Below are 27584 nucleotides of genomic sequence, written 5' to 3' on the forward strand. Positions count from 1 at the left end.
ACAGCATTGGAAAAGGATTTAAGAACATTAGTTAATGGATAAATGCAGTTCTGCATTGCACTGTGTATAAAAAGTCAGTCCAGTTTGAAAACCAATGCTGTATGTATGAAAGTCTCTCCTGATTTAAGCATTTTCCTCAGCTTAGCTATCTGTTTGGGTATTTCAAAGATTTGACGCATGACTGAACTTTCGGCTGTGCTCAAAGGCTTGAGTGCGTTCTGTTCAGGTGAGTGCGCTGCCACAATTCTTCAATGGAATTTTGATTTGAACTTTTTGCTGCATTTTAAACTAGTAATGGGTTCTGCTCAGCAGGAGTTATTGACACAGCTGTTCAGAGGAAGAGGAGCTTATCATTTTGACACATTTATGACCTTTCTAAAGACATCCGAATGTTATCATTGAGCTCATGAACTCAGAATGGACGCTGAGTGAGCAGTTTGGGAGGTTAATGGAAAAATGGAGGGATGAAAGAGGAGTCAGGGTAAGGAGACTGGTAGGCATGACAGGAAGGGGAGGGTGGTTAGGATGAGAGAAGGTGTAAACAGTGAGGGTTAGCAGTCTCCCACAGTGTTCTCCAGAACTGGCCTGACATCTAGAAAACAGCAGAAGCTCCTTTGAGGCCAAGTTTCAAGCCACATCCTCCTGCTGCCCAAGTCCTGGTTCATCACCATTGCCAAGAAGCTGCCCTGGTTTCAGGCAATCTCCCAGCTCCTGCCTGCAAGGTGGAAATCCAGCCCACGGTTAAGCAGCGGGAATCAAGCAGCAGGTTAAGATGGGAATGTTGCTGGGTTGTCAACTCTACTGAAGTGACTGGGAGTGTCCTGGAACTAACCTCAATCTCCCAATGGCCATTATTTTAGGGAAATTAATGAATATGCTAGGACCCAATACTGCAGTATGTCAGTAGGGCGTCCAGTTCTGGGCGCCCTATTATAGGAAAGATGTGGATGCTTTGGAGAGGGTTCAGAGGAGGTTTACCAGGATGCTGCCTGGACTGGAGGGCTTATCTTATGAAGAGAGGTTGACTGAGCTCGGTCTCTTTTCATTGGAGAAAAGGAGGAGGAGAGGGGACCTAATTGAGGTATACAAGATAATGAGAGGCATAGATAGAGTCGATAGCCAGAGACTATTTCCCAGGGCAGAAATGGCTAGCACGAGGGGTCATAGTTTTAAGCTGGTTGGTGGAAAGTATAGAGGGGATGTCAGAGGCAGGTTCTTTACGCAGAGAGTTGTGAGAGCATGGAATGCGTTGCCAGCAGCAGTTGTGGAAGCAAGGTCATTGGGGTCATTTAAGAGACTGCTGGACATGCATATGGTCACAGAAATTTGAGGGTGCATCCATGAGGATCAATGGTCGGCACAACATTGTGGGCTGAAGGGCCTGTTCTGTGCTGTACTGTTCTATGTTCTATGTTCTATGTTCTATGTCATGAACATGCAATGTGCCAGTTGACCCAACAGAGTACAGGCAGCAGAATGGTGAACACCATGCTACTACTTCCCTCTCAAGGAGCCTCAGGGAGAGGCAGGGGACTCAACACCTCTGCAGGAAGCAGGGGCTACAGTCCAGGCAGATGGAGTGTGTACAGGAATTGAGCTTGCGGTCTACAGTCCCAGGGATGGAGTGCGTACAGGAATTGGGCTCGAGGCCTACAGTCCTGGGGGCTGTAGTGTGTACAGGAATTGGGCTCGAGGCCTACAGTCCCGGGGATGGAGTGTGTACAGGAATTGGGCTCAAGGCCTACAGTCCCAGGGATGGAGTGTGTACAGGAATTGGGCTCGAGACCTACAGTCCCGGTGAATGGAGTGTGTGCAGGAATTGGGCTTGAGGCCTCCAGTCCCGGGGGTGGTGTGTGTCCAGGAAGCAAAGCCGACAATCGCCGGGGTGGAGTGTGTGCTGGAAGCAAGGCTCAAGGCCTACAGTCCACTGTAACTGTTAGGGGGAAGCAGAGCAGGACTGTCCCAGGCTGAGGAGGGGAGCTGGTTGTTGTCTGTTTCAGGGGAGACTGGGCTTGGAGTTAGGGATGAGGTGAGGATCCAGGAGCAGATCATGAGGGCACTGTGTTGACTGACAGCGCCAGTTCGAAAACAGGATCATGTCACAAAATCTCTAAATACATTGTGAAGCAGAGACATTCATCCACCTGTTCCTGCTCATGTCTTCAGGCCAGGGTTAGAATGTTGGATGGTCTCCCTGGCTGGGGGCTTTGGACAACCCCCTCACCCCCACAGATGAGCTGTGCCACCTGATGTGTAGCCACCCCCCCACAGCCCCACCCACCATTGCTCCTTCACGTTGATGCTGATGATGTGATAGATGATAGTTTGTAAGGATGGAGGGCTCCAGGGTTAATTATTTTGACGGCAGGCGATGAGAGTTAAGGATTAGAGGGACAGTAACTGAGGGGAGAACCTTGTTTATAATTGGCCAATGTGGGGACCAGATGGCATTCTGGGTAATCTGCAGCATAGAGGGAAATTGGATCAAAGGAGCGGGCACTAGGTCTCATAGACAAGATGGACGTGGAGAAGGAGGGAATGGAAAGGACATGACGGAAGGAAAAGGGAGAAATTAGAGATCAACACTCGGTTGGTAGCATTGATGGGAGGTTGCGTGGATTGGCTACGGACAGGGATGGATGTCATGGCAATGGCAGCTGACTGGCCGTTCTCCATCACAATGGCAAAGACATTAACGAACTCCATCCCAGTCACTGACCAGCCGGAAGGAAGCTGTGCTGGTTATGTCCTTATATCCACTTCTCTGCTGACTGTACATAGCTGGTGACGAAGACGGTGCCCTGGAGATGGTAAGTTCGACAGCATTTACCTCCACAATAAATCCTGGCTGTGTGTACTGTGTTGTGGAGTGCAGCGCTCCTCCACCGCTGTTCAGCGCAACGATCTGCTCAGTAACACTCCTTGCGGTAAAATTGGTTCCATTTGTGTGTGCGTGCGTATGCTGTACACATGTAGACAGACAGCACACTCTGAGCCAGGTGGGCAGAGGACAGTAACCATCACCTAATCTCTTGCCATGCCTCAAATGGAGCTGGTGTGACCACAGGATTAGGGCATTGTGACAGCTGCCAGGATACTGGGCAATGATGTGCGTGGTCACACCAGGCAGGCATTGGGGGAGCAGAATCCTTTGTGGTCCAGATACATCACAGACTAGTTTTTGCAGTGTGTGGCAGCCATGGTGAACACTGCTACCCTCCCAAACTCAGCGCCTTACTCCACTTGCTTCTCTCTGGAGATGGGGAATGTGGTCTACCGCCATCTCCACGTACAGTGTGTGCATCAGAACATCACAGTGGATTTTGGGCCAGGACAATGTCTCAGATACCACCTGCTCAGACTGAAAGGAGCAGGGCACGAAGCAATTTAGGGTCAGGGTCACATTCATGATGACAACCTGGTCCGACACTGGGGCTGCAGAGACAGCAGACAGATTTGAACAGGCACCCACTGAGCACAAACCTCAGTCAGTACTCCTCGCTCAAGCTGAGCCAGCAGAAATTCCCATGGTTAGTTCCTGTGAGCCACTCCTGCGATTCCCTGCACACATTCTCCCTGTGATACTGCAGCTTAAGGCAGGCAGGACTGACTGCACACACCTTGGAACAAATGATCCATTTCTTGAAATCAGAACGATGGCCGCTCCAACACTTGCTGTAACTTCTTCAACTTTACATAACGGTAAAAGTATTTCCTCAGCAATAGGCAGGAGAAATATCCCTTTGGACACATTGTACTATGTTCCTCAAATTGACTGGATTACAGCCTGCCACCTCTGCATGGTGCCTACTATCCTTGTCCCATTGACATGTGTTCAAGTCAGACAGTCAATGCCAGGCAGGGCTTGGAGAACATTCGGAGAACCAGAGCTATTAGTTGTTTAATATACTTAACTTTCTCTCAGACAAGTCATGGAAATGGGGGGGGGGGAGAGGGGGGGGCAGGAGAGTGGGGTTGAAGCCCAAGATCAATGGCAATCCTGTTAAATAGCAGAGGACATTCAATGAGCAGAATCGTCTACTTCCGTATCCATCTCTCACACTCTTGGGACAGCAATGGAATGCTCCCCACTTGCCTGGATACGGTCTGCTCCAAAACTTGAGAAGCTCAACACCATCCAGGGCAAAGCAGCCTGATTGATTGGCACCACATTGACAGACAGCAACTCCCTCCCCAACCAGGCTCAGCAGCAGCTGTGTGTACCATCAGCAAGATGCACCGTACAACTCACCAAGGCACATCGGACAGCACCTCCCAAACCGCTCTGTACCACCATCATGTAGGGGAAGGGCAGCAGATTGTTGGGAGCACCACCACCTCCAAGTCTCCCCCTGAAACACTCTCCCATCCTGACTGGGAAATATATTTCCGTTCCTTCAGTGTCGACAGGTCAAAATCATGGAATTCCCTCCAAGGACATTGTGGGTCAACCACAGCAGACAGGTTCAGCGTGATCGAGGGGCAGCACCGGGCAGGTTCAGCGTGATCGAGGGGCAGCGCCAGGCGGGTTCAGCGCGATCGAGGGGCAGTGTTGTGTGCATTTGAAGATAAGGAGACTTTCCTACGCATGTCCCGTAATCTTCAGAGATAATGACTGGTGGATTCGTTGAAAACTACAGAAGTTGTTGTACACCTTGAGACATAAAGCAGCAATCAGAAGGTTTGTCTGGAGTCGCTTTATTATGAATAGGTGCAGCCATGAGTGAAATTCATTAAATGTAGCAAACAAGGCAGCCACATCCATTCTCCAGCATTAATGACATCCTGAAGTGGACAGGCTGGGAAATCTCAATAAATAACACACAAAATACACCAGCTTAAAATCCTACAAAGGAAACATTACCAATGCAGAGGTGAAGATGGAAGAGATCAGTCAGACAATTATGTTGGCCCATATATAGTTCTTTGCCTATATCCAGCAACTGCAAACAACCTTCAGTCTCTGCAGTTTCCATGCATTGAGAATCCACATTTTGTCTAGTCATTCATTCACGGTCTGATCACAACTTGCTAATGTACTCTGCTCCATCCGCAGCATCCCGCCACACACTTGATGAAGACTGATCAAACTACACTCCAGCACATTGTACAGCTACCAAGCAAAGGTGGTACCTTGCCTTGGGTAGAAGAATGTGCACTGACATCTGGCCGTCGAACAGTGCCATGGGATAGTGGTGTGTGCTAGGTTGAGTAGCACATGTGGGGGTGGGGAGGGAAGTCAGAGGCACATTTGCGAGAGCAGTTCACATGCAGGGTGCACAGGGCGTGTGCATGGGGACAGTGGTCTAGTGTCAGGAGACTGAAGAACGTGCCACAACATCCAAATCAGTAAATGCTGCTGGTGTCGACGAGCTGGGGCTCCGGCCTCTCCCTCAGCCTTCCCCTATTTCAGGTGTCGGAGCTGTCGCTTCCCCTTTCCGTTGGAGTTGCTGATCCCTCGGGATCTGTTGTCCAGACTGAAGTCTTTCTCCACCACAAGGCTCTGCTCCCTGCTCCCCATTTTCCCGGTGTGACATTCACCCTGATGCATCATGCATAGTCTGAGGGAAGCAGAGGGGCTGTGATAGGGGCAGGGGGGAGCACACTGCAGCGTGCGCAGGCGTTGTTTCCGCGCCTTCGCTGTTGAGCTGCAGTGCAAGAAGGCGGTCTCTGAGGGCCCCTTTCCAAGCACCGCCTCCTTGTGGCCGAGGAAGGCTCTCGCCTTGGGCTGACCACCCGCTCTCAGCGGGGAGCCTGTGCCACGCTGCTTTGTACTGGAGCTGCGGGAGAAGTTCTGGTATGCCTCAGGGCGGCTGTTGCCAATGCAGTCGGGGTACCGTAACCAGCAGTGACTGCAGGCACCGGCAACAGTGCATGCAGGCCCAATAGCCAGATACCCCGGGCTGCTGGGTAACATCAGGCAGGCTCTCCTGCCTCTCCCGGGATGCCGAGCAGGGTTACAGCTGCCGGGAGCGGTGTTGGAACGCGGGCGGGTGAGCCTGCTCCTTTCGGCCTGCTCCGTCTTCAGCTGCAACCATTCCAAAGCAAGGAGTCGGCCCACAAAGCTCTCCAGAAACCCCATAGGCCGGGCGGTGACCGGGCTCCTGGCATTGCTGCTGCTGTTGACCAGCAAAGAGAGCTCCCGCAGGTTCCAGCTGGCGTATGGCTCGGGCAGGAAATCTGGGTAGTTGAACTCAGCGCAGCTGGAAGTGGGAGTCAGGTCAGCTGGGACTATCACTTCAGCCCGCAGGTTCAGGTCCGGAGGTCTGCAAGGGCTGGATTCCAAGGGAATTCTTTCGGAATCAGAGAGGTCACTCGCGCTGTCCTCATCCGGGGCAGCTGATGGTAAATCGAAGCTCTGTGGCAGTGGGTTCAGTGTGGAGCAGCAGGCAGCTTTACGGGAGCAGGTGCTCAGCTGCTGGCAGGGCGCGTCCGCGTCAAACGTTGGGTCGCCCAGCGCTGAGGAGTCCGCTGACACCATCGGTGTTACAGGCCTGACGTTGGAGGGAGACTCCCTGGCCGCCACCGACATCCTCAGCAGCTTCCTGTGGGAGGCCAGCAGTCTCGCTGGCTGCTTCAAACGTGACGCGGACCTGGTGTTCCTGCCAAGAGAAACCCAACAACGGGATTGAGGGAGGATTCAGAGCTTCGCTCCACACTTTGTTCAGCACTTATTCCAAAAAAAACAGAAACAAACTGAAGCTTCCCAGTGACAGTGACAATCATACACACAGCAATTCCAAATTTGATCCTTGAAATACCCCATTCCTATTTATACAGCCCAGGTCAGGGTGGCGAGGGATTAGGGGAAGCGACCTGGCACAAAGCCCAGGGGACCTCATTGTCACAAACCCATCAGAAATCTACGTTGGCTCCATCAGTTTGCGGTCATCCAAAAGGTTATCTAAGATTACAAAGAGACCTTGATCAAATGGGTCAACAGGTTGAAGAATGGCTGATGCACCTTAAATTTGGATAAATGCAAGGTGTTGCATTTTGATAAAACAAACAAGGGCAGGACTTATACAATTAAAAGTAGGGCCTTGGGTAGTGTTGTATAATCGAGAGACCTGGGGTTCAGATACATAATTCTTTGAAGTTTGTGTCACATGTAGACAGGATGGTTAAGAAGGCGTTTAGCACACTTGCCTTCATTGCTCAGACCACTGAGTACAGGAGTTGGGACACTATGTTGAAGTTGTACAGGGCGTTGGTGAGGCCTCTTCTGGAGTACTGTGTCCAGTTCTGGTCACCCTGTCATAGAAAGGATATTATTAATCTGGAGTGGATTCAGAAAAGATTTACCAGGATGTTGCCAGGAATGAATTAAGGAGATAACAAGGTGTGGAGCTGGAACAACACAGCAGGCCAAGCAGCATCAGAGGGGCAGAAAAGCTGATGTTTCGGGCCTAGACGCTTCTTCAGCTTTCCTGTTCCTCTGATGCTGCTTGGCCTGCTGTGTTCATCCAGCTCCACACCTTGTTATCTCAGATTCTCCAGCATCGGCAGTTCCTGCTGTCTCTGAGTGAAATTAAGGAGAGACTGGATAGGCTGGGACTGTTTTCACTGGAGCGTAGGAGGTCGAGGAGTGACTTTATAGAGGTTTATAAAACCATGAGGGGTATAGGCAGATGTCTTTTCCCTAGGGTGGAGGATTACAAGACCAGGGGGCATATATTTAAGGTGAGAAAGGTTTTAAAAAGACATGATGGGCAATTGTTACTTTTACAGAGTGGTCCATGTGTGGAATGAATTTCCAGAGGAAGTGGTGGATGCAGGTACAGTTACAATGTTTAAAAGACATTTAGATAGATACATGAATAGGAAAGGTTTGGAGGGATATGGGCCAAGAACAAGCAGGAGGAGCTAGTTTAGTTTGGGAACATAGTCGCACGGGATGGTTGAATTGAAGGGCCTGTTTCTGCGCTGTATGACTTTAAATGATCAGGTACGCTGTCCCTATCATCAGATTCTTGCAAAGTTTACAATAAGGCACAGACAGAGGATTCCTCAAATTTCTTTAGCACCCACTTGTGTACAGATGACCCTGAACAACAGCAGAAAGATTGGGTCACATCCTGAGATGGGGGAACAGGGGGTGGGGGCAGCAAGGTGCAACTATATCCTCATTGGAAGACAGGTAGCTTACATCTATGGGGAGGGTTACCACCCAATATTAATCACAGTTAGTGGTCATATGAGCAGGTCAACTGTGTGGAAGATAGTACTGAGCTCTCACATCTGCTAACAGAAAATCAAACTGATCTGAATTTGGAGCTGTTTCTCTGAACTGAAGTACTTATCCTGGGGAGAGATTAAAACCAGAATATGCAACTCAAAGATGCTCTGCCCTAACAGAGTGGCTTGTGGGCTCGAGCTGCAACTAGCGTTCTTCCACTTTGGTCAAACGTTGGAGACCTGGAACCGGGGAATCTTGCCTTGCCCGCAGGCCATATTCGGGATCAATTGCTGCAGTAGCTAGTCTATGAGCATTAACCTCCAGGACTGGGACACAGCTTGTACTCGCATCAGGATTATCAGCTAGTCAGCTGGTTGGAACTTAAAAAGCACACTGCGCTGCTACCACTGAGTCTGGGCTAAATTACAGATAAGTGGATTAAAGGGGCAGTGCTGGCATGGGTACAAAACATTGAAGGGGTAACAACAGCAGGAATAAAATAGGACTGTGAATTGTGAACCTTGCAAAGTTTACGGGGTTGTGAGGAGTTTGCACAAAGTGAATTACCTTGGACAACTCTCAGTCAAATTATTGCTCATCTCCTTCTTCTGAACAGAGCTGTTTGGTCGGAGTAGAGAGGTGCCTCTCCTGCCTGGATTTGACATGTTTCTGGTAATCTACAAAACAGCACAGAATGCATGATACTTTCAACGATGCAACAGCCAAGAGAAATCAGGATTCTGGGAACTGGATTCATAAAGTGCCTGCACCAAGTGGTGAATTCTCTCCATTTCCAACCAGTATGAAAACATATAACTAGAAATACACAAATGTGAGGAGAAAATGAGACAACTTTCTTTGGATCACACAGCTACCATGCGTTCTCGGTTTCCTTTAAGTGGATTCTTGGCTCTTCGTCATATTTATTCCTTCTCCTAGGTCAGTGATAAAGACCAAATGTCCAGGTTTGCTAATGATAAGTTATGTGACAGGGCGAATGCTGCTGATGTGAGTCAGTAAAATGGTGACAGATGGAGTTCAACCTAGAGAACTGTGAGGACCAGAAAAAATAAAATTGAACAAAGCATTTTGCAAATGGTGAGGTGCTGAGAGACTTGGGGATGTGAGTCCAGATATCACTAAAAGCTGGTGAGCAGCTACCCATTAGAAGTTTGAGAATTCTATTATGTCAGCACTTATCTTGAGGGCTGGAACATTAACATTGGAACTTGGTTCCAGTTGCAGAGAACTCTGGGTGGACAGCATCAGGAACAGAGGGACTCCTGGGTCATGAGAACAGGGGACGAGACATAACAAAATGCGGGGCTGGATGAACACAGCAGGCCAAGCAGCATCTTAGGAGCACAAAAGCTGACGTTTTGGGCCTAGACCCTTTATCAGAAAAGGGGGATGGGGGAGAGGGTTCTGAAATAAATAGTGAGAGAGAGGGGGAGGCGGATCGAAGATGGATAGAGGAGAAGATAGGTGGAGAGGAGACAGACAAGTTAAAGGGACGGGGACGTAACCAGTAAAGGTGAGTGTAGGTGGGGAGGTAGGGAGGGGATAGGTCAGTCCGGGTAGGACGGACAGGTCAAGGAAGCGGGATGAGATTAGTAGGTAGGAAATGGAGGTGGGTCTTGAGGTGGGAGGAAGGGATAGCTGAGAGGAAGAACAGGTTAGGGAGGCAGGGACGAGCTGGGCTGGTTGTGGGATGCAGTGGTGTTGTTAAGAGCTAAGAAATTTGAAAATACAATCACAATCTCTACTACAAGAGGTAAATTTAACAGAATATTAATGCAGAGCAGGTTTAAAGGCAGAGTTAGAATTAATAGTTTAAACAAGAGACCAACTAGATTGTAAAACAGGGAAATATTTGACTTTGGTCTATTCTAAAGAATGTGATAACTGGACCGTTTGAAAAGAAGGGACTAGCGTGAACATGAAAGGGAAATCTTATTTGCCAAACCTGAAGTTTTTTTTGAGGATGTTGTGTGTAAAATTGATAAAAGAAGAACCAGTAGATCGAGTGTACTGGATTTTCAGAAAGCTTTTGATAGCGTCCCACATGAGAGGTTAATGAATGAAGTTAGAGCTCACAATTTGGCTGGCACGGTGGCTCAGTGGTTAACACTGCTGCCTCTCGGCACCAGGGACCTGGGTTCGATTCTCGCCTCAGGTGACTGTCTGTGTGGAGTCTGCGCATTCTCCACACCCCCCACCCCTATCCCCTCCCCCGGCATGTCTGCATGGGTTTCCTCTGGGTGCTCTGGTTTCTTCCAAAGATGTGCAGGTTAGGGGAATTGGCCATGGGAAATGCTGAGTTACAGGGATTGAGTGGGATGTTCTTTGGAGGATAGGTGCGAATTCAACAGGCTGAATAGTCTCCTTCCACACTAAAGGGGAATTTATGATAATTCTATGAATTGGGGTAAATAAACTAGTACAAATTGAGAACTGGCCAATGGACAGAATGCAGAAGTAAACAGACCATTCTCAAACTGGCAGGCTATTACCAGTGGGGTATCACAAGGCTCAGTGCTGGATTTACAATTCACAATCTACAGCAGGTTCCTGATTTATATACACTCATACTTACAAACAGGGTCTCATGTAGGGCTGCAATTTTAAAGACCCAACACCCACATTTTTCCTGTCCTTACAAATGGCTGCTTTCGATTATCTTGCAATGAGTTCTGATTTGCATACTAATTGACCGGTGAACAGACTTCAGAATGGAACTCATTCCTAATGTAGGGGATTGCATGTGTAATAAAACGGTTTGGAAGTGGAGATCAAATGTAATACTTCCAAGTTTGTTTATGCCACATGCTAATGGGAATGAACCTCGAGAGGGTGCAGGGAGGTATCAAGCAGACTCTGATCATGTGAGCAAATGGGCTAGAGCACAGCAGATGGAAAACAGCATTAATGAGAGTGAAGTTATCCACAACAGAGAAAAATTTTGAAAGACGGTTTATTTTTTGAAAAGAGTGAGAGTTGGTAAGTGCTGGTGTCCAAAGTATCGCGTTCACGAATCACAAGAAACAAGTAAGTGCATAGAGGCAGAAAGAAATAAGGTATGATCACGTTCATTGTTAGCAGAGAGACCAAAACTTTCTCAATCCTACGCTAGAATGAATTCACTGATGGAGCGGCTACAAACCTCTGGGTACAGAATTACAAGATTCATAACCCGCTGAGAGAGGAAATTTCTCCCTATCTCAGCCCTATATCTGAGACTGCACCCCGAGGTTCTAGCTTCCTCACTAAGGTGGAAGCAACCTCTTAGTATCAACCCTACCAAGCCTCCCTTCGGAAGCTTGTTTCAATATTTCAATGAGGTCAATTTTCATTTGTCTAACCACTACAGTACTGGCCAATTTACACAGCTTCCCATAGGTCAAGCCCCTCATGCGAGGGACCAATTTAGTGATTTTTTGCTGTTACACTTCCAACACAAGTCCATCACTCCTTAAATGTAGTGATAAGACCTGCATGCAGTTATCTAGGTGTTTGTGTGGCCGGGGTGAGAAGTCAACAATATAGATGTCTTGGTGCTTAGTGTTACTGGGAAAGGTGTGGGTGTAAGAGTGCGGAAAGTGTCTTGTGAAGAAGACACAAGCTGCAGAGAATAGGACTGGAGCTAGCTCATGGTGTCAGAGTTATTTTGGAACAGGAGATCATTTAGCCCTGTGCTGGTACTTTTAGAACATTTGAGTCAGTTTTATTCTTACATTGAGTCTCCTTGGCTCAACAGCTTCATTTCTCTCAATTATCTTTTATCGTCATTTATCATCTCAGCTTCCACCACCCACACTGTCACCAAGTTCCAGGTCCGTACCACTCAACGTGTAATAAAATTCTCTCTCATCTCCCTGTATCTCTTCACAAAAACCTTAAATCTGTGCTCCCTAGACCTTATACCATCAGCTAACGGGGACATGTTCGACTTCATTCACACTTGACACAATCTTGTAAACTCTCTCCGATCTCCTTTGCTGTAAGAACTCTCAGGCAGTTACAGGCTATCATAAGTGATGATGATTCTTCTGATCGCGTAAGTATGCTATTGGACCTGCTTCAGGAGTGCACTGCTATTCACAGAAAACAGTTTAAACAACAGATTACCTTTTTTGAATTCTTGTCCTTGTGGTCCAAGGAAAGGTTCTTTAATTTGGTTGCACAATCTCTGTGCGAGACCTGCAGTGAAAGAGGAATGCAAGTTAATTCTACAATAATTCAGCAAGACTAAGGCTCTGTCCGTCTGATGCTCCCAAAGACACGACCTGCGCTGTCAGTTTGTTTCTTCCTCCCTTCCCCTCTCTCTGCCTACATTGTGATTCAAATCAATAGCAATGGTTGACTCTTAACAGCCCCCAAACAACAAATGCTGACCGAGCCTACATACCCACATCCTATGAATGAACGAATACTAAAAATAAGATACACTGCTGTGCTATCTCTCCATAATACGTGTACACTCAGAATCCCTACAGTGTGGAAACAGGCCCTTCAGCCCAACAAGTCCACACTGATCCTCAGAGCATCCCACTCAGACCAATCCCTATAACTCACCTAATCTACACATCCCTGAACATGATGAGCAGTTTAGCACGGCCAATCCACCCTAGCCTGCACACCTTTGGACTGTGGGAGGAAACCAGAGCACCCGGAGGAAACCCACGCAGGCATGGGGAGAATGTGCAAACTCCACACAGACAGGCACAAGAGGGTGGATTAGAACCCGGGTTCCTGGCGCTGTGACCACTAACCACTGAGCCACCGTGCTGCCCTGTAATGTCACTGTCTATAACGCTGTTTTATTTTAAGGCACGAATACTGTCTGCAATGTGTATTTTTCACTGATTCTATCCCAGACAAAGCAACTCATTTGATGGGCATCACATCCACTCCCTCCACCACCAACGCTCAGTAGTCGCGGTGTGTACCACCTACAAGATGCACTGCAAAAATTCACCAAAAGACCTTAGACAGCGTCTTCCAAACCCCATGACCGCTTCCATGGAGAAGGACTAGGACAGCAATTTCATGGGAACACGACCTGCTAAAAGTTCCTCACCAAGCCACTCATCACTGAAATACATCACAGTACAGTCACAATCCTGAAACATCCTCTCTAACATCATGGTGGATCTAACTGCCACTAACATTGCTTGGTGTTTCACACACAGCCTGTACTGTCCCTCCATCTTTAACACACACACACACACACACACAGCCTGCACTGTCCCTCCATCTTTAACACACACACACATACACAGCCTGTACTGTCCCTCCATCTTTAACACACACACACACACACACATACATAGCCTGTACTGTCCCTCAATCTTTAACACACACACACACACACACACACAGCCTGTACTGTCCCTCCATCTTTAACACACACACACATACACAGCCTGTACTGTCCCTCCATCTTTAACACACACACACACACACACATACATAGCCTGTACTGTCCCTCAATCTTTAACACACACACACACACACACACACACACACAGCCTGTACTGTCCCTCCATCTTTAACACACACACACAGCCTGTACTGTCCCTCCATCTTTAACACAGACACAGACACAGCCTGTACTGTCCATCCATCTTACACACACAAAGCCTGTACTGTCCCTCCATCTTTAACACACACACACACACACACACAGCCTGTACTGACCTTCCATCTTTAACACACACACACACAGCCTGTATTGTCCCTCCATCTTTAACTAACACTCCATCTTTAACTAACACACACACACTGCCTGTACTGTCCCTCCATCTTACACACACACAGCCTGTACTGTCCCTCCATCTTTAACACACACACACACAGCCTGTACTGTCCCTCCATCTTACACACACAAACCCACACACACACAGCCTGTACTGTCCCTCCATCTTTAACACACACACACACAGCCTGTACCGTCCCTCCATCTTTAACACACACACACACAGCCTGTATTGTCCCTCCATCTTTAACTAACACTCCATCTTTAACTAACACACACACACTGCCTGTACTGTCCCTCCATCTTACACACACACAGCCTGTACTGTCCCTCCATCTTTAACACACACACACACACAGCCTGTACTGTCCCCCCATCTTTAACACACACACACACAGCCTGTACTGTCCCTCCATCTTTAACACACACACACATACACAGCCTGTACTGTCCCTCCATCTTTAACACACACACACACACACACATACATAGCCTGTACTGTCCCTCAATCTTTAACACACACACACACACACACACACAGCCTGCACTGTCCCTCCATCTTTAACACACACACACATACACAGCCTGTACTGTCCCTCCATCTTTAACACACACACACACACACACATACATAGCCTGTACTGTCCCTCAATCTTTAACACACACACACACACACACACACAGCCTGTACTGTCCCTCCATCTTTAACACACACACACATACACAGCCTGTACTGTCCCTCCATCTTTAACACACACACACACACACACATACATAGCCTGTACTGTCCCTCAATCTTTAACACACACACACACACACACACACACACAGCCTGTACTGTCCCTCCATCTTTAACACACACACACAGCCTGTACTGTCCCTCCATCTTTAACACAGACACAGACACAGCCTGTACTGTCCATCCATCTTACACACACAAAGCCTGTACTGTCCCTCCATCTTTAACACACACACACACACACACACAGCCTGTACTGACCTTCCATCTTTAACACACACACACACAGCCTGTATTGTCCCTCCATCTTTAACTAACACTCCATCTTTAACTAACACACACACACTGCCTGTACTGTCCCTCCATCTTACACACACACAGCCTGTACTGTCCCTCCATCTTTAACACACACACACACAGCCTGTACTGTCCCTCCATCTTACACACACAAACCCACACACACACAGCCTGTACTGTCCCTCCATCTTTAACACACACACACACAGCCTGTACCGTCCCTCCATCTTTAACACACACACACACAGCCTGTATTGTCCCTCCATCTTTAACTAACACTCCATCTTTAACTAACACACACACACTGCCTGTACTGTCCCTCCATCTTACACACACACAGCCTGTACTGTCCCTCCATCTTTAACACACACACACACACAGCCTGTACTGTCCCCCCATCTTTAACACACACACACACAGCCTGTACTGTCCCTCCATCTTTAACACAGACACAGACACAGCCTGTACTGTCCATCCATCTTACACACACAAAGCCTGTACTGTCCCTCCATCTTTAACACACACACACAGCCTGTATTGTCCCTCCATCTTTAACACACACACACACACACATACACAGCCTGTACTGTCCCTCCATCTTTAACACACACACACACAGCCTGTACTGTCCCTCCATCTTCAACACACACACACACACACAGCCTGTACTGTCCCTCCATCTTTAACACAGACACACACACAGCCTGTATTGTCCCTCCATCTTTAACACACACACACAGCCTGTATTGTCCCTCCATCTTTAACACACACACACTGCCTGTACTGTCCCTCCATCTTTAACACACACACTGCCTGTACTGTCCCTCCATCTCTCTCACACACACACACACACAGCCTGTACTGTCCCTTCATCTTTAACACACAAACCCACACACACACAGCCTGTACTGTCCCTCCATCTTTAACACACACACAGCCTGTACTGTCCCTCCATCTTTAACACACACACACACACACACAGCCTGTACTGTCCCTCCACCTTTAACACACACACACAGCCTGTAACTGTCCCTCCATCTTTAACACACACACACACACAGCCTGTAACAGTCCCTCCATCTTTAACACACACACACACACACACACACACACACACACACACACACACACACACACACAGCCTGTACTGTCCCTCCATCTTTAACACACACACAGCCTGTACTGTCCCTCCATCTTTAACACACACACAGCCTGTAATGTCCCTCCATCTTTAACACACACACAGCCTGTAATGTCCCTCCATCTTTAACACACACACACAGAGCCTGTACTGTCCCTCCATCTTTAACACACGCACACAGCCTGGACTGTCCCTCCATCTTTAACACTCACACACAGCCTGTACTGACCTTCCATCTTTAACACACACACACACAGCCTGTATTGTCCCTCCATCTTTAACTAACACTCCATCTTTAACTAACACACACACACTGCCTGTACTGTCCCTCCATCTTACACACACACAGCCTGTACTGTCCCTCCATCTTTAACACACACACACACAGCCTGTACTGTCCCTCCATCTTACACACACAAACCCACACACACACAGCCTGTACTGTCCCTCCATCTTTAACACACACACACACAGCCTGTATTGTCCCTCCATCTTTAACTAACACTCCATCTTTAACTAACACACACACACTGCCTGTACTGTCCCTCCATCTTACACACACACTGCCTGTACTGTCCCTCCATCTTACACACACACAGCCTGTACTGTCCCCCCATTTTTAACTAACACACACACACTGCCTGTACTGTCCCTCCATCTTACACACACACACACACACACACACACACACACATACACAGCCTGTACTGCCCCTCCATCTTTAACACACACACACACAGCCTGTACCGTCCCTCCATCTTTAACACACACACACACAGACACAGCCTGTACTGTCCCTCCATCTTTAACACACACACACAGCCTGTATTGTCCCTCCATCTTTAACACACACACACACACACATACACAGCCTGTACTGTCCCTCCATCTTTAACACACACACACACAGCCTGTACTGTCCCTCCATCTTCAACACACACACACACACACAGCCTGTACTGTCCCTCCATCTTTAACACAGACACACACACAGCCTGTATTGTCCCTCCATCTTTAACACACACACACTGCCTGTACTGTCCCTCCATCTTTAACACACACACTGCCTGTACTGTCCCTCCATCTTTAACACACACACTGCCTGTACTGTCCCTCCATCTCTCTCACACACACACACACACACACAGCCTGTACTGTCCCTTCATCTTTAACACACAAACCCACACACACACAGCCTGTACTGTCCCTCCATCTTTAACACACACACAGCCTGTACTGTCCCTCCATCTTTAACACACACACACACACACAGCCTGTACTGTCCCTCCACCTTTAACACACACACACAGCCTGTAACTGTCCCTCCATCTTTAACACACACACACACACAGCCTGTAACTGTCCCTCCATCTTTAACACACACACACACACACACACACACACACACACACACACACACACACACACACACACACACACAGCCTGTACTGTCCCTCCATCTTTAACACACACACAGCCTGTACTGTCCCTCCATCTTTAACACACACACAGCCTGTAATGTCCCTCCATCTTTAACACACACACAGCCTGTAATGTCCCTCCATCTTTAACACACACACACAGAGCCTGTACTGTCCCTCCATCTTTAACACACGCACACAGCCTGGACTGTCCCTCCATCTTTAACACTCACACACAGCCTGTACTGACCTTCCATCTTTAACACACACACACACAGCCTGTATTGTCCCTCCATCTTTAACTAACACTCCATCTTTAACTAACACACACACACTGCCTGTACTGTCCCTCCATCTTACACACACACAGCCTGTACTGTCCCTCCATCTTTAACACACACACACACAGCCTGTACTGTCCCTCCATCTTACACACACAAACCCACACACACACAGCCTGTACTGTCCCTCCATCTTTAACACACACACACACAGCCTGTATTGTCCCTCCATCTTTAACTAACACTCCATCTTTAACTAACACACACACACTGCCTGTACTGTCCCTCCATCTTACACACACACAGCCTGTACTGTCCCTCCATCTTTAACACACACACACACTGCCTGTACTGTCCCTCCATCTTACACACACACAGCCTGTACTGTCCCCCCATCTTTAACTAACACACACACACTGCCTGTACTGTCCCTCCATCTTACACACACACACACACACACACACATACACAGCCTGTACTGCCCCTCCATCTTTAACACACACACACACAGACACAGCCTGTACTGTCCCTCCATCTTTAACACACACACACACTGCCTGTACTGTCCCTCCATCTTACACACACACAGCCTGTACTGTCCCCCCATCTTTAACTAACACACACACACTGCCTGTACTGTCCCTCCATCTTACACACACACACACACACACACACACACACAGCCTGTACCGTCCCTCCATCTTTAACACACACACACACAGACACAGCCTGTACTGTCCCTCCATCTTTAACACACACACACACTGCCTGTACTGTCCCTCCATCTTACACACACACAGCCTGTACTGTCCCTCCATCTTTAACTAACACACACACAGCCTGTACTGTCCCTCCATCTTTAACTAACACACACACAGCCTGTACTGTCCCTCCATCTTTAACTAACACACACACACAGCCTGTAACTGTCCATCCATCTTTAACACACACACACAGCCTGTACTGCCCCTCCATCTTTAACACACACACACAGCCTGTACTGCCCCTCCATCTTTAACACACACACACACAGCCTGTACCGTCCCTCCATCTTTAACACACACACACAGACACAGCCTGTACTGTCCCTCCATCTTTAACACACACACACACTGCCTGTACTGCCCCTCCATCTTACACACACACAGCCTGTAACTGTCCCTCCATCTTTAACTAACACACACACACAGCCTGTAACTGTCCCTCCATCTTTAACTAACACACACACACAGCCTGTAACTGTCCATCCATCTTTAACACACACACACACAGCCTGTAACTGTCCCTCCATCTTTAACACACACACACAGCCTGTAACTGTCCCTCCATCTTTAACACACACACAGCCTGTAACTGTCCCTCCATCTTTAACACACACACACTGCCTGTACTGCCCCTCCATCTTTAACACACTCACACACACCCTGTACTGTCCCTCCATCTTTAACACACACACACACTGCCTGTAACTGTCCCTCCATCTTTAACACACACACACACACTGCCTGTACTGTCCCTCCATCTTTAACACACACACACACTGCATGTACTGTCCCTCCATCTTTAACACACACACACACTGCCTGTACTGTCCCTCCATCTTTAACACACACACACTGCCTGTACTGTCCCTCCATCTTTAACACACACACTGCCTGTACTGTCCCTCCATCTTTAACTAACACACACACTGCCTGTACTGTCCCTCCATCTTTAACACACACACTGCCTGTACTGTCCCTCCATCTTTAACACACACACACACTGCCTGTACTGTCCCTCCATCTTTAACACACACACACACTGCCTGTACTGTCCCTCCATCTTTAACACACACACACTGCCTGTACTGTCCCCCCTCCCACACACACACACACACACACACACACACACACACACACACACACACACACACCTACCTCCAGGCACTGCCTGTACATTCTCTCCATCTCTCTCATTCACGCTGCCTACGCTGTCTCTCCCTCCCTCACACATGGTGTCCTAACTGCCTTTCCACGACCAAACATCTGTCCACGTTTCATTCCATAAGACACAGGAGTAGGCCATTCAGCCCTTCAGGTCTACTCTACCATTCAATACGATCGCGTTTGATCTGAGAATCCTCAACTCCACCTTCCTATCTTATCCCCATAAGCCTCAATTGAAGTTCTGTCCACCTCAGCCTTGAAGATACTTAACAATCTGCAGCCCACTGTGGTAAAGAATTCCATAGATACCCTACATGCAGAGAAATAAACCCGCATCTCTCTTAAATGGGTGACCCCTTCCCACAATAGTGGGGAGGGTGGGAGGCCAGAACTATCTCTGATCTGACCCTGCCAAGCCCCTAAGAATTTTACAACAATCACAGAGAATGCTGGAGAAACTCAGCAGGTCTGGCATAATCTGTGGAGAAGGAAACAGAATCAATGTTTGGAGTCCAGTATGATTCTTCTTCAGAACTAGTGAACCCTCTCTGGACTGCCTCTGGCATCAGTGTGTGCTCTGTCTAATGCTTTGTACACTTTTGGCAAAATCTCCTTTTTTTAACAGTCCATTCCTTTTGAAATAAAGGTCCCTACTACCCTCTGAACATTGACTAAAAGCTAGCATCATTCATACCAAAGGCCTCCCAAATCCCTGTTCTGCAGCTTTCTGGAGATGTACCCCAGTTCAGTAATATTTAGCTTATCTCTTCTTCCTGCCAAAGTGTACAGCCTCACATTTTCCCACATCATGTTCCATTTATCAAGTTGTTTTCTTCGTTACCCTCTCATAGCCTGTCTACGTCCCTCTGCAGACTCTCTGTCATCCTTGTCTTTGCACCCATTTTTGTGTCATTCACAAACTAGGCTATAAGACGCTCACTTTCCTCATCTAGGTCACTAATATATATAGCACCGCTCCCTCTGACACTCCACTGGTTACAGAGTGCCATCTGAAAACGCGTCCTTTCGCCCAACTCTGTCTGATAAAAGACAATCCTCTATCCAAGTGAGTATTCTGCCTTCAACACCACGGGATCTTACCTTCTTGAGTAGCTCTGTGTGCAGTGCTTTAGCCAATATCTTTCAGAAATCCAAACAGATCAACTAGTTCCCCTGTACCCAGCTGTAAGAAGTTAGTCAGGCACAATTGCCTCCGTGTGAGACTACGCTGATTCTGCTTAACAAATTATGTTTTCCTAAATTTATCTGCTACTACCTCCTCTATAACGGATTCTTAACATCATCCTAAAGACAGACATTAATCTAACTGAACCTTTTTTTATCGTCTCCTTCCCTTTTTGAATAAGGGTGTTACATTAATATTTTCTCAATCCTCTGGGACTTTTCCAGAATTGAAGGATTCTTGGAAGATTACTCCCAGTGTATCCACTCTCACTATAGCTGCTTCCTTTCAAATCCACGAAGGCATTGTATCAAACCCAGGAAACATATTGACCTTAAACCCCATCAGTTTCGCTAGTACATTTTCTCCAGTGATAGCTAATGTGCTCAGAGCTTCCTCCTCACCTATGCCACTCCCCATCCGTTGAGCTCCTTAACTACTTAATATCTTAAGTAATAAGGATGACACGGTGGCTCAGTGGTTAGCACTGCAACCTCACAGCGCCAGGGACCTGGGTTTGATTCCAGCCTCGTGCAACAATCTGTGCGGAGTTTGCACATTCTCGCTGTGTCTGTGTGGGTTTCCTCTGGGTGTTCTGATTTCCTCCCACAGTCCAAAGATGCGCAGGCTAGGTGGATCGGCCATGCTAAATTGCTTGTAGTGTTCAGGGATGTGTGGGTTATAGGGGGATGGGTCTGGGTGGGATGCTGCAAGGGGCGGTGTGGACTTGTTGGGCCCAAAGGGCCTATTTACACACTGTAGGGAATCTAATCTAATCTAATCTTTGGAACGTTATTAATGTCCTTGACCATGAAGACTGATCAAAAGCAGTAATTCAACTCTTCTGCCTCACTTCTGCAGAAGAGTCACCTAGACACGAAACACTAGCTGACCCAGTGCAATCTCCAGCATTTGTTATTTCCAGTACAGTTCTCTAAACATCATGCATTAAAAGATACAGTCCCAACTGTTGGTTGCCCGAGTTCCATATATAGGTGCATCTTATGATACTGAACCTGAGATAAAATCCGAAGATGGTCGCATGTGTTAGCTCGCAACATTACAGTCAAACCAGTAGCTTCCAAATTTCGAACCAACTCTCAGTCTCCCATGCAAAGCCAGCCTGCTTCAATGTCATCAGAACAGGGTTTGAGAATGTTGTTGAGAAAGAATACGTCGTTACTTTGATAGGGCTAAAGTTTAAAATCCCCCTACGGTCAAAACCTCATTCTCGGGAGGAATGGTTAAATGTGTATAAATATGGTTAGCAACCAAACGTGAATGTTAAAAAGAGGTGGAAGAGATGAGAACGAGCAACAGAATTATATACAAAAAGAAGATGGGAAAAGGGTCTTCAGGTATATTGGAGCTTTGGCATTGAAAAACTGAACTGGTTAAGTTGGAAAGACACCAAGTAACAGGAAACAAAGAAAGCCAATGGCAGGAGCTGACGGCGTTGCGCAGTCGGAATAAACGGAAGGAGCCACTTCCTTTCTCGGAAGGCCAATTTCCAACCAGGCGTTTCTTCCAAATGGGTATTTGACCATATACAACAGTTGCATCCCTGCATGGTGCCGCAGCACGAGTCCCGTCGCCCCGTCCCCCACCCACAGTGCCATAACGACGGCGCCGTCCCCGGCCCACACCGTGCCGTAGCGACGGCCCCGTCGCCCCGTCCCCCACCCGCACCGTGCCGTAGCGACGGCCCCGTCGCCCTGTCCCCGGCCCGCACCGTGCTCTAACGACGGCCCCATCGCCCTGTCCCCGGCCCGCACGGTGCTGTCACGATGGCCCTGTCTCCCTGTCCCCGGCCCGCACGGTGCTGTAATGACAGTCCATGTCAAATTCAGAGTTTTCAATGTGACTGGCAGAAGACAGTGTGGCAGTGGATGAAGGTAGTACAGGAATAATAAATGGTGCTTAATGAGTCAATTAGGTTGTCCCTGTCCTTCATTTCTGTACGCAGAAAACAAACATGAGTTGGAATACAATGCAACAGCTGACAGAAACGTACCTCCTCAAAACGTGATTTATCTATCGTGCTGAAACTGCAACACTGTGCCCTTGTTTGGATTCTCCTCCACTTGGGCATACTATTCTTTACCTCACTCTTCCTAGAAAGTGACAGGAAGTACAGTTAATGTGGTTGAGACAACGGACAGTTTGAAAAGACATCATGTGCATGGAGATGGAAGGAGAACAAGCAGGGTAGGAGTGAATCATGTACAGTACAGGCACAGTCAGCAGGAAAGGTAGAGGGTGAGCACGCAGCGCAGGTACGTACGCTGCAGATAGACACAAGCAGTCCAAGTACTAAAAATGCACACGCAGTTACAGGCAGTGCGGGTGCGAGTGGCACAGAGGCGGTACAGGCAGTGCGGGTGCAAGAGGCGGTACAGGTGTTGTGTGTGCATACAAACCCAGTGAAAGTGGCTTGGATCGCAAGACAGCTCAGGTGGTGTCAGTGTGTGAAAGAGCGAATAGGTGGTGGAGCTGTTTATGATTGATGTATACTGCAGGCACTACAGGCTTGTAAAACAGACACATTTCATACAATGCAGTTGGGCAGACTGGACAGATATTTCAGCTGTGTAAGGGATGGTCTGTACAACCGACATGCATGCGTAGCACTGCTCGGACAGCTAAAGGCACACTACTATCAGTGTTGGCGTGGAAAGCGGAGAGACCATATCGAGACACCATTTGCATTCAGAATTAACAAGAGTTCATGAACATGTGGAGTGTTGAAATGGAGCTCTGTAACATACACAAGAAAGGAACATTATTTCAAAAAGAAGATCCCCTGCGCACGCTGCACTATCCACAGTCGAAGTAGGTTTTGGGATGCCTGACCATGTTTTGTTACATGGCATTTCTCACCAGCCAGGAAGTACTATCCAAACCTCCTCATCTGATTAGATCGGGGCCACTGTCAGGGGCAAAGTGCCTGGGTGTTACACAAACACCTACCCAGTTCCATCTCCGGCTAATAAGCCTTTCTTGATCAATGACTTTCTGACTGTGTTGTGCAGTCCTTTGGCTTCCCAGGCATCACTGGATAGTGTCAAAAATGCTTGGTGTGGCAACTGATCGGGGCTCATCTTCCAGCTCGCTGTGGAAACAAGGCAAAGAGTCAGTAACCAGCAATCATGATGACGCATAGCCCAGGGCAAAACTCATGAAAACTCATTCAAATCATCCGATTTCTTTACAACATTGTCCATGGCATGATTTCTATTCTCCCTGTTCATTTGGCCCTTCAGATGATCGTACCTTGAGATGACAGGGCCCTGAACTCTGGAATCCTTTAACCTTTAACCTCCTTTAACCTCTCCCGTACCTCACCACCTCCTTTATGCTGCTGCTGTGAATCTACATTCTTAAACCATCGTTTCATTATCTGGCCTAACCTCCCATTTTGTGCTTCAAAAAACCTGGAATATTGTGCGCAGTTTTGGTCTCGTAATGTGAGGAAGGATGTTATGAGCTGTAGGGAAGCTGAATAGGCGGGGGTTTTTTCCCCCAGGGGCATAGGAGGCTGAGGAGTGGCTTTATACAGGTTTATAAAACCATGTGAGCCATAGACAAGGTAAACAGCGAATCCCCAGGATTGGCAGGGGTGTGATGAGTTCAAAACTAGCGAGCATAGGTTTAAAGTGAGAGGCTACTTTTTCGTACAGAGGGTGATTTGTGACTGGAACAAGTTGCCAGAGGATGTAGTAGAGGCAGATAATAATGACAACACTTAAAAGGCATCTGGAAGTGTATATGAATAGGAACGGTTTAGAGGGATATGGGCAAAATGCAGGCAAAATGGGACTAGTTCAGCTTGGGAAACCCAGTCAGCTTGGACAAGTTGGGCCGAAGGGCCTGTTTCCATGCTGTTTGACTTTATACAGGGAGCGCACCAAAGGTTTACAAACTAATGCCAGGGATGGTGACACTGACACTGACAAATGAGGAATGGTTGAATGGGCTAGGACAATTTTCACTGGCGTTGAGAAGGAAGAGGGGCCAGAGTATCCAACAGAAACATTGTAAACTCAAACAGGGGGAAAACACAGGATAGGCATTCCTGATGACTGGAAAGTCCAGAACCATGGGGGTCACAGTCTAACAATATGAAGGGCTGAGAAAGGGGAGAAATTAGTCACTCAAAGAGAGGGGAGTCTGTGGAATTCTTCATCACTGAAAGCAGTGGTCCCTGTCCAACAGGTCACATTTCCCTCCACCCACCCTGTTCCTTCGCCCCCTCCCTACCAGCATCTCCCATTCCCCGTCCCTCGGTGCACCAGTCAATCCCGACCTAATCCCCCATCTCTATCTGCTCTCATCTCACAGTTCCCTAATCCCGAGTCCCCTCTTGCCATCCCTCAGGACTATCCCTCCCACCATTTGTGGATCCTCACATTGCCCCCACCCCTTCATCATTAACCCTGCCCCCTTCAATCCGCCTCACCATCTCCCACATTTCTCCCTCAGTCCATCTGCCTGCCTAAACATGATATGATTTCATGGAGTAACTGCATCAAGCACTTAGGGCTAATGGGATCCTAGGGTGTGGGGGGATTTGGGGGTTACGGGGGAGGGGTGTATGGGGGGCTATGGGGCAGTATGGGGAGGTTTGGGGGATACGGGGCATTATGGGGGTATAGGGATATGGGGGTGATGGGGCATAGGGGGCGATTATACGGGGAGAGCACGCGGGGGGAGAGCACGCGGTGGGGGGGCGACGTGGGGGGAATACGGGGGGGGATGTGGGGAATGGGGGGATATGGGGAGGGATGTGGGGGGAGCATAGGGGGATATGGGGGGGATGCGGGGGGGATATGGACGTGGGGGGGGAACATGGGGGGGTTGCGGGGATATGGGCGGATGCGGGGGGATATGGACGTGGGGGGGGAACATGGGGGGGGATGTGGGGAGGGACGGTGGGGGAGAACATGGGGGGATGTGGGGAATGGGTGATGGGAGGGATGTGGGGGAGAACATGGGGGGATGTGGGGAATGGGTGATATGGGGGTGATGGGGGATGATGGGGGAAGGATGTGGGGGAGAACATGGGGGGATGTGGGGAGGGATGTGGGGGAGAACATGGGGGGATGTGGGGAATGGGGGATACGGGGCAGGGCTGTAAGAGAAGGGACCAGTTCAATTGAATAATCAGGATAACAGAGAGTGCAGCACTCCCACAGCAGTGGCCCTGAGGTCAATGGGCCTTACACACATTTCTGGGATATTAGCAGCGCTGGAAGTTGTGAATCGGGGACATTCCGTGAGGATGGTATTTAATGATAACGATGCTCCCTCCACCACTACCGCACCCTGACTGTCTCTGAAATACTCACCGCCCACGACCAGGCCCCGGCGCACTCTCCGCCGGGAGTTGTAGTCCCCGCCCGCTTTGCCTGCCGGGAGTTGTAGTCTACCCGCCGGGAATTATAGGCTATACGCATTGTCCCACCGGGCGTTGTAGTCTCCTGCTTCGCCTTCCGTCGGGTCTTACACTTTACGTCGCACTGGCCGCTGGGGGTTGTAGTCCACCTTCGCACTGCCCGCCGGGAATGGTCGTCTACCCGCCAGGTATTAAAGACATGGCCCGCATTGCCCGCCGGGAGTTGTAGTGACCCCGCGCAGGGGTTGCGGTTGAGGTGTTGGCCTCCCGTTAGCGCGCCCCCGGCAGGTGGAGCGGTTTGTACCGGGATTTCGGCTCCGTGTGGTGACGGTATCCATGGAAACAGGCACATCAGTACCCGGATGGGAGATAGGGCCAGTGGCAAGAGATTGGGATTAGGCAGGGAGATGGGCTGAGGGAGACATGTGGGAGGTGGTGAGGCAGATTGAAGGGGGTAGGGTTAATGATGGAGGGGTGGGGGCAATGTGAGGATCTACAAATAGGGGGGGTGGGGGTGAGGGACAATCATGAGGAATGGGAAGAGGGGACTCGGGATTAGGGTACTGTGAGATGGGAGCAGATAGAGATGGGAAACTGGGTCTGGAGGGACTGGTGCACTGAGGGACGGGGAATGGGAGAGGCTGGTAGGGAGGGGGTGAAGGAACAGGATGGGTGAAGGGAAATGTGACCTTTGGGACAGGAACCCCCACCAGACAGGGAGCTGCAAGACTGAGGGACAGGAAACTGAAAAAAGGGAGACAATGGGAATGAGGGACCAGTGTTGAGGAAGAGGAAATTGTGGGAACGGGGCTGAGGTAGTGAGGGGCTAGGGCCAGGGGAAGAGGAAATTGTGGGAATGGGGGCTGGGGTAGTGAGGGCTAGGGTCAGGGGAAGACAAAATTGTGGGAATGGGGGCTGGGGTAGTTAGGGGCTAGTATCGAGAAAGAGGAAATTGTGGGAATGGGGGCTGGAGTAGTGAGGAGCTAGGGTCAGGGGACGAGGAAATTGTGGGAATGGGGTTGGGGTAGTGAGGGGCTAGTATCGAGAAAGAGGAAATTGTGGGAATGGGGGCTGGGGTAGTGAGGGGCTAGTGTCAGGGGAAAAGGAAATTGTGGGAATGGGGGTTGGGGTAGTAAGGGGCCAGGGTCAGGGAAGAGGAAATTGTGAGAATGGGGACTGGGGTAATGAGGGGCTAGTGTCGAGGAAGAGGAAATTGTGGGAATGGGGGCTGGGGTATGAGGGTCTAGGGTCAGGGGAAGAGG

At 48.8% G+C, this 27584-nt stretch overlaps 1 protein-coding gene across 5 annotated transcripts; it reads right to left on the reverse strand.

Annotated features, from left to right (window-relative positions):
* Positions 1-4681: 4681 nt before the first annotated feature.
* On the reverse strand, positions 4682-26416 carry LOC125461374 (protein FAM217A-like). 5 transcript variants are annotated; one of them, XM_059652640.1, is made up of 6 exons: positions 26276-26416; positions 23898-24039; positions 22942-23041; positions 12308-12379; positions 8747-8856; positions 4682-6602 (listed from the first exon to the last, which is right to left on the reverse strand). In XM_059652640.1, exons 2-6 carry the CDS (start codon positions 24026-24028, stop codon positions 5405-5407), a joined length of 1611 nt encoding a protein of 536 aa, XP_059508623.1. In that variant the 5' UTR covers positions 24029-24039; positions 26276-26416; the 3' UTR covers positions 4682-5404. The 5 variants fall into 5 exon arrangements, with proteins under 5 accessions (XP_059508623.1, XP_059508624.1, XP_059508625.1 ...); XM_059652641.1 differs by lacking the exon at positions 26276-26416 and adding an exon at positions 26155-26271; XM_059652642.1 differs by lacking the exon at positions 26276-26416 and adding an exon at positions 26151-26262.
* Between the last annotated feature and the right edge of the window lie 1168 nt (positions 26417-27584).

The sequence above is a fragment of the Stegostoma tigrinum genome, chromosome 19, assembly GCF_030684315.1.
Source record: "Stegostoma tigrinum isolate sSteTig4 chromosome 19, sSteTig4.hap1, whole genome shotgun sequence".
NCBI lineage: Eukaryota > Metazoa > Chordata > Chondrichthyes > Orectolobiformes > Stegostomatidae > Stegostoma > Stegostoma tigrinum.

Coding starts and splice junctions, on each gene's coding strand:
- LOC125461374 (XM_059652640.1), bottom strand. CDS start 24,028: ATGAGCCCCGATCAGTTGCCACACCAAGCATTTTTGACACTATCCAGT. Junction 8,857..12,307: donor AGGACAAGAATTCAAAAAAG/GTAATCTGTTGT, acceptor GCTGTTTTGTAG/ATTACCAGAAACATGTCAAA. Junction 6,603..8,746: donor TTGACTGAGAGTTGTCCAAG/GTAATTCACTTT, acceptor TTCTCTTGGCAG/GAACACCAGGTCCGCGTCAC.